This window comes from Podarcis cretensis (assembly GCF_951804945.1).
Source record: "Podarcis cretensis genome assembly, chromosome: 4".
NCBI classification, from domain to species: Eukaryota; Metazoa; Chordata; class Lepidosauria; order Squamata; family Lacertidae; genus Podarcis; species Podarcis cretensis.
In genome coordinates, this window is record NC_137173.1 from 81,967,806 (window position 1) to 81,982,061 (window position 14,256).

The following is a 14,256-nucleotide window of genomic DNA, read 5'->3' on the forward strand; positions in this document are numbered from 1 at the left end:
GGAAGCGGTGGGCTGGCCGAGTTGGCGCCAAAATGGGGGCCCGCGCTCTGACCATGCCCGGGTGACAGGGAACGTGAGGGAGGCAGGGGACGGCGACCGGCCCAGCCCAGCCCAGCCCAGCGCGCAGGAGCGCCACCCCCCCCGTCCCCGCCACCCCCATTAGCGCCACCGCCGCCGTCGTCGTCGCCCTTCTCTGAGGGGGGAGCCCGGCGCCCCGCCGCGCCGTGTCCATGCCCGTGGGGCCGCCGAGCCCGGCTGCGGAGCCCCCCTCGCCGTGGAGCCGGCCGGGGCTGCGCGCTCCCGAAATATGAGCAGCCGCCCCCCGGGAGGAGCCGGCTCGGGCGTGTGCTTCGGCCCGCGGGAGCCCGACAAGCCCTTCGCGGACTCGGAGCGGGCGCAGAAATGGCGCCTGTCGCTGGCCGCGCTGCTCTTCTTCACCGTGCTGCTCTCCGACCACCTGTGGCTCTGCGTTGAGGCCAGGCAGGTCGCGGCCGGGCGCCACCGGGACCCGGAGCGGGCGGCAGCGGGCCGGGAGGACGGCATGGACGGCGCGGCGGAGGCGGAGGGCGGCGGCGGCGGCGGCGGCGGCCAGTGCTTCAGCCTGCTGGGCGACGCCGAGGCTGCGTGCCGCCGCCTGCAGCAGCCCGGAGCCTCGGCCCAGGCGGAGCTCTACCTTCCCTTTTGTAGTTCCTACACGCTGCGCGAGCTCTTCGCCGGGCTTTCCCGCCCGGACACTCTGAACTGCACTCTGGACCTAGGCGAGGGGGACGAGGACGAGGCGCTGGATGGCCAAAGGCGCCGCAGGGAGGAGGAGGAGGACGAGGAGGACGATTGGCTCGGCTCTTGCCGCCGCTGCGTCCTGGCTTACCAGAACTACGACCAGCAAGCGCAGGACCGCTACCGAGAGTTCGAGCTGGTGCTGCAAAAATACTTGCAGGCGGAGGAGTACTCGGTGAAATCCGGCCCGGAGGATTGTAAGGTAGGAGTGTAGGTGGTTTTGTTTGTTTTTAACCCCCACCACTTTGGCCATGTCTTTCTCCCACCCCTGCAGTCCCTTGGATTCACGGTTGGTCTCTTTGGCGACGCTGAGGCTTGTGGCTGCTTCGTTTCTGGCTGCTTCTCCCTCCCTCCCTTCCCCCGGTCCTGATCATATGCGATGGGCTCCTGACTCGCGCTGGCCCCGCTCTGACTGCCAGGGGCTGGAATGCGGCTTGGCAGGGGAAGAGGCGCTGCGTGCCAATGAGCAGGACCCGGGAGCGCGTGGGCTGCTGCTGCTGCTGCTGCTGCTGCGCGGAGGCGGCGGGGGAGGGGGAGGGGAGGCCGAGACGTGGTCGCCAGCGGGGGTTTCCCTGGCCCTGAAATGATCAGGGGATCTCGCTTGTTTCCCGGAACTGAAAAAGCGTCATTCGCGTGGCGGTGCGAAGGTCTGCTTTCTTCGCAGGGGAGGGTGGGGGCATTAACTTCCGAGTTGCTGGATCAGGGAGGTTGTTGGGATGGATGGAGTTGGGTCCTGAACTTCTGAGTGAGGAGGCGCTGCTTCTTTCGGGCTTGATGGTTTGTCTTTCGTTTAAGGAGAGCAATGCCAAATACCTTGGGCATTTGTTTGGTGTCCCTTCCCCAGCTTCTGGCTAACCGGTATGACTACCAAGGACAGCTCTTGGACTGGTCAAGAACTTTCTTGTGTGTCCCTGGAGGGACAGCCTTGTGTAGGACATTTGCTGCGAAAGCTCTGCATGCTGTTGAACTCAGGGAATCAAAAGCCTGGTAATTTTCCTGGGGTGTCCAAGAGTGTGGTAATTGAGTCTTAGAGGAAAGGAAGTGGTCCCAGGTGGCTCTTCCTCTCTCTCTGTGTAAATGTCTCTGTTTCAAGTCTGCTCTGCGAATCCCTGGAGTTAGAATATGCCCTAGGTTTATGGGAGTCGCAAGCAGAGTCTGCAGCGAACTGTGTGGGGGAAAAGTAGTGATGGCAGAGTCTTAGTGACTGCCTCTTTGCTCTTTGTACATAATGCTGATTTCTCATTTTGCCCTAACCTCAGGCACCTTGTCCTTTAAGAAAAGTGTTGCTCTTGCTGTAGTGACATGTTTCAAAGGTCGCAGTTCAGTGCGCACTGCTGTGGGAATAAGTTCCACAGAAATCAATGGGGTCTAGCTTCAAACGTTCTGGATAATAGGTTCTGGATAGTAGCTGTCAACTTTGTAGATGAACTGTTGTTTGTTGCTTATAAACAACAACCAAGGGCTAGAAGCAGTTAAAAAAAACATATATGCAAGCCCTGATTTAGATATTGATGCATCTTGTTGATTTCAGTAGAAACTACTTCCAGGAATTGTGTTTGGGATAGTAATATATTATCTTGTGTAGTGGAACTGCAGTGTTTTCTTTAGGGCTTATCACCCTGATGTAATCTTAGAGCATCCAAAGAAAATCTAAAAGTTGTAGATTAGACTTACTTTTTTTTTTAAAGGAAAGCAACGCTTGTTGAAAGGATTTGCTTGTCATGGAAACAGGGTATAAGAAGTAAACCCCCCAGCAGATAATTTTTAAAGTTTACATTGAATATATTACCTTTATTCATAAGCAGAGCAGTGATGATCTAAGAGCTGCTGGGATGCAAGCATCATTTCAGGTGTGCAAGTCCTTAAATAGTACCTTTAAGAGTTTTAATGCTTACTTGTGTGACCAAAACAAATTGCTACTTATTGTTAAAGTGAAAGGAGAAACGGCTTTGTGGGCTGGAAATATTCAGAGTCTGCTTCTTAACAGCAGACATTTTATTTTGTTCGGGAATAAAGTCTGCAAGGCAGTTTTATGTGATGGAACTGCGGTACGTAGAGCTGCGAATGCTTGGTGCTCTCCATGGTGCTGCAGATTTTCAGTACTGTCCATGGTGCTTGATGTCATAAGCAATGCAATGCAACTGTGTTCTCAGAGCCTTAGGTTTAGTCATAACAAATCACCTATTTCGACAAATGTAATAACTGAGCACTTTAATGTTCGATACGTTTGATGCATATATAGTAGTATGAACGGTGGATATTGTGACTTGAATATTGGAAAGCACATACTACAGTATGCTAACTGTGTTCAAATATGTAACTATGAAGTTTTAATGCTTTTGCAGTCTGAAATGTTTGCTTTTTTGGGGGGAGGGGAATGGACCAAGGCTTGTAGTACTGTTTGAGAGTAATGTAACAGATATATTAGAATACCGTTTTACTGAACACACATTTGACACTCTATATCTGTGCTTTTATCCACAAATAAAACCTCTGGTCTGATGTAGATATGTTTCTTTCGGTTTAAGTGACAGTTAAGGGTACATTTTGTTATGATTCAGCTGTAGGTAGGCCTTACATAAACTGGAACCTTACTTACAGCCCATATTATGTCTTATTTAATTGTTTGGTCTGTTGTGGGCTACTTTTCACTGTGCATTAAAAGAGGCAAGAATATTGAATTAAGTCGGCCGGCATGCATCTAAGCAGCAAAGCTGTTAAAACTGTTCGTTCCATTTTAGAAAAGAGAGCACTTCTTCCAGTTTACAATTTGTACTTGATGACAAAATCAATGATGCTTGCTATGCACACCATCTCCTGTAGCATTTGTATTCTGTCATGTATTTACTTCCTACTAAAGCAGCCTCAGATAACAATTGGTTAGTATATTAGAAAGCAGAAACTATAGCATTGCTGATGTCCTGTCTGAACATTAAAATGTATGCCTAGAATGATATTGGCAAGGATAATTGGCAAAGGCTCTTAATACTACACAGTTTGTACATTTTATCAATATGCTATAGAGAGCTACTTATTCACATTTCTTTTTCCAATGTGCAGTTTTTAAATCTTTCCTATCTATGTGGCAAGCAACCCAAGCAAAATATGGTACTGTCCTGCATCAGTTTCTATGTACTAGAAGAGTATTTTTGCAGTCATAGCTCACAGTTCTCTCCAGTTAGAAAGATGCTATGAATTGCTGAGTATGAACCCAAGTTTTTAATTTTATAAATCAGATTAACACATAATTTATCCTGAACTTACTTGGATTTACCTGATGTACTGGCATGACTGGTTGGTTTAGAATTAAAATTAAAAACCACATCTAAGATTGTTAGATATTTTTGCATTGGTATTGGAAGTGGAATTATTTTGATAGCTCGTGGTAATGGTGTAAGTATGTTTATGGTTGTTCATGCAGTGGTACCTCCAGTTGTGATTAGGATCTGTTCCGGAGGTCCGGTCGGATCCCAAGGTTTCTGCAACCTGAGGACTGCTTCTGCACATGCGCAGACTGCTTCTGTGCATGCGCATAGGGCGAAACCCAGTAAAATACTTCCAGGTTTGCTGCGCACACATCCTGAAGTTTACGTAACCAGAGGGTTACGTAAACGGTGGTACGACTGTACAGTAGAATGCGCCAAATTTATGTGTCTGTTTAGATCTGGCCTGGGTGCTGATTTAAGGGCACATGTTGTTGCTGATTCTAACTTTGCAAAGTTTTAATTACAGTTGGACAATTTCATGCTACGCTCTTGAGAATTTTGCAAAGGCGAAGCCCTAGGCCAATTACCTGACAATTAAGATTATAGTTGTGTAATTTACTAGAATGCCCATGGCTCTTGACTTGAGTTGATGGGTGCTATCTTTTAACAACCTAGAATGAACCCTTTTGCTTTACAACTTTTCATTTATAATATCCATATCCTTGTAAACAAGTTGGAATTTTACATATTTACAAAGCATGGTATTCATATATTCATTTTGATTTTTTAAGCCATCCATTACTATGTACCTCACTGGAAAAGTTACTTAGACAGGTTTGGAGACATACCAGACACCATACAAGACATCCCTTGTTTTCATGGAAGATGGAATAAATTGGAGCTCAAACCTCATTCTTGTCTTCAGAGGATGTCTTCGAGTGTTTCTTAAGTTGGTAGTTAGTCATAAAGCAAGCCTCAGGTTGTTGCTAAATGAGAACTGGGTCAACTAATAAAGTTCATGCCAGCATGTATGCGTAAAAAACATTTTAGTGAAGCCAAGTATTTGAACACATGTGTTTCAGAAGTATTGCAGACATAGTTTTAGGCCTAGAATCCAGCGCAGAATTAGGCATGTTTGAGCCCACTTGGCTGAAATCTGGAGCCAACCTCGCTACCAGCCTCCTATTGAATTTATCAGTGGTGAAACATTGCTCCATGGTAGAGACAGTGCCATAATTTCCCCCTGCTTAAATACAACAGTACAGGCAGTCAAAAGCACACTGCTATTTCTATCTCTCTACTCCTCCAAGGAGGAAGCAGGGCAGGTTGAGTCTCCCAATCCTCTCTGATGTTTTCTGAGGGTTTAGTAATCATCCAGTGCTTGGAAAACTTTGGAACAAACCGGAGGGTTTCTTCCTGCTACTCCAGTATGCTCCAGTAAACAATGGTTGGGGGGGGGAGGCGGAGAACAAGACTAGGCCATTTTTGCAGTGGTTCCCCACTTGCGGAATGCTCTCCCCAGAGAGGTTTGCCTGGTGCCTTTGTTACAGATCTTTATCGGCCAGGCAAAAACATTCTTCTTCTCCCAAGCTGCTGGACAATTAAACAATCTATGGCCTTTTAATCTGTGTGGGTGTGTGCATGGGTGTGTATGCATATTGTTTTTGTTAGTATGTTACGTGTTTTTGTGTTTTGATATTGTAAAGTGCCCTATGATGCTTGGATAAAAGGCAGTATAGAAATTTAATAAAAAATAGATAAAATAAATCAAATGTAGACGAGGCTCAAACAGGATCATAAGCAAGAACAGGCTAAATTGGTATAGCCTGTGAGGGAGATGCAAATGTTGAGAAATGAGGGCTGATTTGATTTACATGCTTGAACTTTAATGCCTTGATCCAAAGTCATGGAAGTGTTTCTCATTAAACATAGTGAACATTGAACAAAATTCCTAGAGCACAGCATGGGCAAAGAATCAAGTTCTTAAGCAGCAAATACATTGAGATGGCAGAATGTATTTTCATATCCAAGTGCATTATACACTTAGTTCTAGGAAAATCATAGTGCAGTCCTGTATGTGTCTACTTAGAAGCAAGTCCCAGATAAGTAGTTATGAGATTGCAGCCTTGGGGAACGTTTTACTCATGTACACATCATTAGGATTGTTTGCGTAACTTATTTTGAAGCATAATGGGTTTCCTCTCTTCTTGTTCTACCTGGAGAATTCAAGGTATATAAAAATAGAATTCAGTTCAAGTTAATGCTATGAATAAAGTTTAAATATTTTTACATTTATGAACAATCATGCAAAAGTACAAGTATACAATATTGATATATTTTAATAAATCATGCATGTAGCAGGTGTTGCTTTGTCGGACTATAGAAAACAAAACATAGCCCTCTGCAACTTATTCCAGAACTTTGTAAACATTGTACAGGTTGCTTGGGGTCGATTGGTGCTTGTTTTATGCTGAATTGGATTTTATGGCTGGATGTATTGCAGGGTTGTTTTACCAGTTTATTGTTTTATTATTGAATTGCTGCAAGTTATATTTGAAATGTTGCTTATATTGCTGCTACAGGCTATTTAGAGAATATTTTTATTAGTTGACTCATAAATGGAAATAATAAATACATACATCGGCCACTTTCGTATAAAGCAATTATTGATGGTGCTTCATTCCTGAACCTTTGATCATGGCCTATAAATACAGTCAACAGTGAAGGCATAAATATAATCCTTGCAACCAGTAGGGAAATAATCTTCTTCTTCAGCAATCACACATAGCCGAGTAAGATTTAAGCAGAGGCTTGACAACCATATGTCAGGAGTGCTCTGATGGTGTTTCCTGCTTGGCAGGGGGTTGGACTTGATGGCCCTTGTGGTCTCTTCCAACTCTATGATTCTATGATTCTAAGATTGTCTTCCATGAACACGATCTTAACAGTGAGTCCGTAAGTGACTGTGGAGGCCAATTCTGGATCCACATGTCCTTCCACAGTGGGGACATAGGTTTCCGGGTAGGAGCTGATCACGGTGAGGGTTTGCCAAACTTGCACATTTCCCCCTTTCGTCCTGAGTTTGAGTGTCTTCAAAGTTCATGACACCTTTGGTAAAGACTGTTCTCCAACTGGAGCGCTCACAGGTCAGTGTTTCCCAGTTGTCAATGTTTATACTACATTTTTAAAGATTTGCCTTGAGAGAGTCTTTAAACCTCTTTTGTTGACCGCCAGCATTACGCTTCCCATTTTAAAGTTCGGAATAGAGTAGCTGCTGTGGAAGACAATTATCAGGCATCTGAGCAACATAACCAGTCCAACGAAGTTGATGTTGAAGAATCATGGTGATCTTTGCTTCTTCCAGTACACTGGCATTAGTTTGCCTGCCTTCCCAAGTGATGTGTAAATTTTTTTTTTGAGACACCGTTGATGGAAGTTGATCTAGTACCAAGATGAGATATGTTGGGCTTGTGAGACTTACTTTTTTAGTTTTACTAGAACCCTGAGATCTACCAACTGGAGCCAGGTACAAAATAGTGGTGGTGGTGATGGAAACACAGATTGAAAGAGCCATGTGCTCTCAAGGACATGTTTAGTAGCTCAGTAGTATGTTTTCAGTACCAGAACTGAGCAAACAGTCTCATCACACAAAAACTCAGTCCTGGTTTCCTCAATATGCAGGGGCAGGCTCAGTATGTGGTTTACCAGATATACAGGGGCAACCCTTTACTTAACAAAACTATTCTACTGTACCTCCTAAATATTTATTGGCTGGTTGTTTTGCTTTTGTCAAGCACACTTCAAGTGGCACCACAGATACACTCCCCCCCCCCAGGGTCTCAAATCTCTCTCAACTTACTGTTATATATATATATATATATATATATATATATATATATATATATGGGCTAGAAATTAATAAAAGATTTTGATTGGGATGTGAAGGGAGAAATACAAACGGCAGAGGAATTCTTGGACTAGCCTATGCAAAATGACCTGCCCTTTAAGAAACAATAGAGGGGCATTGGCAATGCAAGAGAACTGTCCTCCCCGCCCCTTGCCCTGAGGTGTGAACAGAGACAGGGGTTTGGAAAGCTGCCAGGGTAACTGTGTGTTTGAGGTGACAGGAAAAGAGCCTGGTTGAGGGAAGGAGAATGAGGAAGAAGGTACAAGTCCTTTTTGAAATGACCATGCTGTAAGATCTGGACTCCCTCCATGCAGACTGAAGGTGTTAATAGGTGGACAAACCTTTTCTCCCTTAAAGCTACGGCAGTCTCCACTGAGTTTCAATTCTCCAGAGGTACACAGAACTGAGTGAGTGCCTGGAATCCCATGGGCTCTTGCCACCGCTCAGCAGAGAGAGGGAGAGGCACCCAACTTTTGTAACAATACATTGAAAATCTCATTGGAGACCTTAAAAACACCCCAAAATCTATTAATGTGATTTTGATTATTTTTTATTTTTTTTGAGATTGGCTGAAGGTTAAAAAAGGAATAACTTGCAACTTTATGGAACAAACACCATTTTATTGTTGTATATTCATAAACAGGTGTAAGTGCTAACAAACATAATTGTGTTTATTTGTTTTATTTAAGACGTTTATGTTCATACTGCTTAGTCATTAGCATTTTTAATTGCTGTACATAAAAGCAAACCGCAGAAAATGAAACAATAATACAGTAAAAATTTATCAGGGAACCAGTTCATATGACTGGGAAAGAAAGGTGCTAATCACAAATGTTTATCATAATTAGGTTGGGCTGTTTAACTGATAATGTAGTTGTTACATGTGCCTTTTATATAAAGGAAGGTATCACTTCTAAAATGCAAAAATGTTGAATTAATTAGGATGTACATCTTGACTATGTGATATATATTTCACAAAAGGGATGTGGGTGGCACTGTGGTCTAAACCACTGAGCCTCACCAGAAGGTTGGCGGTTTGAATCCCTGTGACAGGGTGAGCTCCCGTTGCTCTGTCCCAGCTCCTGCCAACCTAGTAATTGAAAGCACACCAGTGCAAGTAGATAAATAGCTACCTCTGTGACGGGAAGGTAAATAGTATTTCCATGCACTCTGGCTTCTGTCACGGTGTTCTGTTGCTCCAGAAGTGGTTTAGTCATGCTGGCCACATGACCCGGAAAACTGTCTCCAGACAAATGCTGGCTTTCTTGGCCTGAAAGCAAGATGAGCGCCACAATCCCATAGTTGCCTTTGACTGGACTTAACATCTTGACTATGTGATATATATTTCACAAAAGGGATGCGGGTGGCACTGTGGTCTAAACCACTGAGCCTCATCAGAAGGTTGGCGGTTTGAATCCCTGTGACAGGGTGAGCTCCCGTTGCTCTGTCCCAGCTCCTGCCAACCTAGTAATTGAAAGCACACCAGTGCAAGTAGACAAATAGCTACCTCTGTGACGGGAAGGTAAATAGTATTTCCATGCACTCTGGCTTCTGTCACGGTGTTCTGTTGCTCCAGAAGTGGTTTAGTCATGCTGGCCACATGACCCGGAAAACTGTCTCCAGACAAATGCTGGCTTTCTTGGCCTGAAAGCAAGATGAGCGCCACAATCCCATAGTTGCCTTTGACTGGACTTAACCATCCAGGGGTCCTTTACCTTTTTACCTTTATATATTTCACACATACTTTGGGTGATATCCAATGTTTTATACGCAGAGTATGGCCCACTAGAATCAATGAAATCAATTTACTTAAGTCCTACTTAAGTGTGACTTATTTGATATCATTCTATAAACCTAAACATACCACTTTTACTGAAATCAGTAGACATTTTGAACCATGCATGAGGCACAACCAAAGTACAGGCTTGCCTTGTGATACGTTACCATTCGATTTCAAAATTCCTGCTTTACTGTGTTTTATCGGATACTTCAATATAATCAAATTTAGGCCACAGCTAAGCACTTCTGAAAGTCTCACACATGAAATCCTTCAGTGATACTTGTTAATCTCACAATGCCTATTTTAAAAGTGCAGTTCCACTCTGAAACTCTTTTCAAATTGATAATAGTTCATATTTATTTAGTGCAGCTTAAAAAAAGCTTACAATGCTCAGTTAATAAAAAAATGCATGAGAGGTATTTATGATCAAAAGGGAAATGAGAAATATTTCACCAAGCAGTAAGCTCTAATTATAGGAGTCATAATCATAAAAAAGATTTTTTAAAAAAATACTTTCTGAGTCTGAATTGTATTTTGGCTTGATTTCAATTCTGGAGGATGTATCCTGATACAAGCATTTTATTTAATTTTCTAAAAAATTAAAAACCACCAGTCCAACATGCAAAAGCTATACTGAGAATGTGCGCTAGAGCTATGGTTGGCAGCTGTTTTTAGAGGTAGGTAACTTTGAGGGAATTGGGAGTGGAGATTCAATTCTATCTCCCCTGCTAATGGCTTGCTGGCAAACTTAACTGTTGCTCTCTACCTCTTTAATGGGGGGTTTTGGAGGCAGCAGAACAAAGGATGACAATGAGGTGTAAAGTTAGATCGAACTCCAGAATCCTCTTTGACACTGCATTCACTCCAGGCAAGACCTATATTTAGGGCTCATGCTGTTACTGAAGTGATATGGTAACTCTGCCCTTTGGCTTATTGTGTGCCATAGTTGTTTGTGAAGCATATTCATTTCAATGTCAAGTTTCTTTGGTATAGACTGAGTGTTCCCCATCTGTCTTCCTTTCTGTAGTTCTATTTTACCTGTCAGGCCAGCCAGCAGCATTAAATAAGGTGCTTCCTAATTGTGCTGACCACAGAGAAGACTCCGTAGAATGGTATGAAGTCCTGTCTTTGGAAAAAACATGTTTGCAGTGTAGACTAATTGCCATGCCTGCACAGCCAGCATGGCTAGGATAGGTTAACCCACATTTCAACCACTTCAGATTGGCAGCTGTCACCACGTCATGCAGTCGTGAATTGCATAGCTTAATGATGCACTGTGTGAACAAGCATGTTGTGGATCTAGCTGGGTGGCAATGCTCAAAATGGCAGAGTGGTGAGATGTATACATGAACACATTTTGTGTGAGTCCTTCGCTTGCCACTTCAACACTGTATTATGTTCGTACTGGCCCTCATAGTGCAGCTGGCAAACCTTCTGCATGATGCGTTAGGTTTTGCCACTGGCACACCTGGCAAGGTTGCTTTTGACTTGACTGGCATCGTTTCTTGCACTGTCAAAGCATAAACTCACATTCTCACTTGTCATGGGGAGTGGTGCTAACAGAAAGAGGGAGAGAGGGGGGTGGGGTTCACCACTCCTGATTTGTTTTATTGCTGTTCTATGGGAGTCTTCTGTGAATGTACAATGCATAGAAGGCATCTTGTGGAGGAGTTTCATTCACTTTTTCTGACCTTTCTTTGCTCTTCTTTCCCCTACCTCAAGCACCCTGCTGTTCCTTGGAGAGAGAGAGAGAGAGGGGGGGGGGTGACCAGTCTTGGCAGCAGGCCACCGACAGCAGCTAGTGGTGGGACAGCGACAGGTTGACAGATAGCATCTCTTCAAGAACTAGTGCCAAAGTATGGACTCCAGCTTGTGGATCCCTAATGTAGAATCACTTTATCACTTTGAAACAAGGTTAATGTAGGGCTCTCTTTTACTAGCTCTCTGTCATACTACCAATTTCTCATTAAAAAGATGAACCTGTTGATATTTGCTCTTCAACAGTTTACTCCACGATGATTCTAAGCACATCTACTTGTCAGTAAGTTGTCAGTAAGTCCCACCAAAATCAGTGGAGCTCACTTCCAAGTAATGAGTTTAGAATCAAGGTAAGATGCAAGCTATAATTTATTTATTTCAAAGTGGTCTTGTTACAGTAAGTGAGATGATTCCAAAAACTAAAGTGTTCCCAAACTCAATAGCTATGATTCTGTTTTTTCTTTCTTCTTCAGTTGGTTTGCAGCAAGTTATTTATGAAGGGTATTACTTACAATGTAATATGCTCCTTTGAATCAGCATTCAAAATTTAATTTGTATCCGTTATGCTTTCACTTAGGAAACAAATTTTGATGTTGTGTTTCATTTTATAAGGAAGGTTTTGAACAACTCTGTGTATTAAAGCCAGTTAGAAATGTTAATTAAATTACTTTCCAGATTACTACACTGGAGCAGTTGAGCTCTAAATATAAAAATACAAACCACAAACCTTTATAGATGTGTTACTACCATTATTTTCCCTTATAAGAACTCTTGAGCTGGGACTTTCTAAATATATTCGAATGAGTGAATGATAAAATAGCCTCTTTCAGAGAAGCAAACACAACAAAAGAGAAGCAACACAGATAATCAGATGATGGAGTATTTTTGTTTCCAACTTGCATCAGTACTGTTTCATTATGGCAAACATGTCTGAGAATTGTGAAGATTTTGGATGCAAACCACAGATTTTGGATGGCAACACTGTTGAGTACCTTGGCTTTGCTCAGAAAGGACTCATAAGCATGAAGGTTTAGCAGTTAACAAATTTTATTCACTGTTATGGTGTTCCTAGTTCTGTTTCGAAGTTATATTTTTTTACAGAGCAAAGGGAAACAATTCCAGATTGATCTATAAACTGTATCTTTGACCGTCTTAGGAGTAAAAAACCCTTAAGAAAACACATGTGAAGTTCAAATCCTGTTATTTACTTCACCACAAAGTATATTGGAAAAGGGCATTCAAGTCTTACCCTGATGTTCCATTATGGGATTGGGAGTTACAGAGCTGCAAACTATTGTTTCATTTGGGAACTGCACGTGTTTGACCTTCACACAAAATGTGGTATTTAGTGTGAGATAGCCTCATCTTAAGCATATTTATCCAGAGATAAATCTTTCTGGATTCAACAGGAATTATCCCCCCATCTAATGTGCACATGCCTGGAATTGCTTCTCAGCCTCAGCCTCATGCTGTCTTGGAATAAGCTCCCTTGAAACCCTTTGAGATTCCTTGTTCTTCTTAGCTCCTGCATGCCAGCAGCCCATGAAAAAGGAGGAAAGAAGGAAAGGTCTCCTGACAGGCTGGCCAACAATTCTGTGCTTACAGAAGAATCAGCAGCCCTACTTGTTCTTCTGTCTCTGACCTCGACTGTTTCATCTGCCTTGTGTTGACCGTTCAGTTAGCTCTTTCTCCAAATTAGCTTCCTTGAGTCCTGTGCTGCATTAGTCTGCATTTTCCTGTTTATTATCCTGCCCTCGCCACCTTTCTCTGGATGCCTCTAGGGGTCCTGACTTCATCCTGGCTTGCCTATTGACCCTGTAGGGCCACATTTTGTGACATTAACAAAAGTCAGTCTGGCGCAAGAGGGTAAAAATATAATGTATGCTGATAATCATACATACCCATGGGCATGAGTATTCAGAAACTGCAATGATATATAGTGCATGTTAATATAACGGTTACAAATATCAAAGGCTGGGCCAGGGAAAATATATAGTAGAACAGGAAGAACAGTGTTTTGTTTTTGTTTTGCAAATTTCAGTGCTGCCATTGGATTTTTGCAGAGGAGCATTTTTATTTGCTCCAAAAAACTCGTGAGAAAGGTGCAACCCATGTTAAATACTGAACAGCCATGTTTAACATAAATTTGATATGAGTCCTGCTTTTTGTGAATGTTGGTAGAAAGTCTAATCGAAAGCATATGAACTACATATAAATTTATTTGGTTATGTGGTTTAAATCCACAGGAAATGATGCCTACTTACTGGTGAACTGAGGCTGCTCTCCTGTGCATGCTTACATGGGCGTAAGCTGCACTGAACACAATTGGATCCCCTTCCCCCGAGTAAACATGCAACGCTGTGAAAGACAGGAGTTTCTTTATATCAGTACTTTATTGCAATGTCAGTATAATCGGAACAAGCGTTAAGTTCACAATATATTTTATTCGCTTGTAAAGTGAAGAGCTAATGACAGGGTATGCTGATTGATAATGTCCTAGGAAGTTTGCCACATAAAGAACACATTCCTTGTTGAAAGCTCCCAGTTTCTTGGTTCTCAACCAATGACAGTAATTTATTGTTGTCAGATTAAATGCAGTTCCTGCTTTTCGTTGCCATGTATAACCTTTCCTTTCCTTTTAGTCTATTGATCTTTCAGACATCTAACGTCAAAATAGGATGTGTCACATTTGTTGGAGGCATGAGGTCATAAGAATGAATTATTCTCTTTCAAACATTGGTGTTGCTTGCACAGGTGACGACTCCTTTGTAAAAATCGAGTTACCAAAAGTAAGTCAGAGCACTACAACTGGACTTGTGGCTAAGTGA

At 42.8% G+C, this 14,256-nt stretch overlaps 1 protein-coding gene across 2 annotated transcripts in view; it reads left to right on the plus strand.

Moving 5' to 3' along the window:
* Positions 1-251: 251 nt before the first annotated feature.
* The window catches only part of NALF1 (NALCN channel auxiliary factor 1), a 340,934-nt gene continuing 326,929 nt past the window's right edge, over positions 252-14,256 (plus strand). The window contains exon 1 of one of the 2 annotated variants that reach the window (XM_079972935.1): positions 252-987. In XM_079972935.1, coding sequence (XP_079829061.1) covers positions 308-987 — 680 coding nt within the window. In that variant the 5' untranslated portion in view covers positions 252-307. The remainder of the gene's footprint in view (positions 988-14,256) is intronic. The other variant, XM_079972934.1, reaches the window with a different exon arrangement.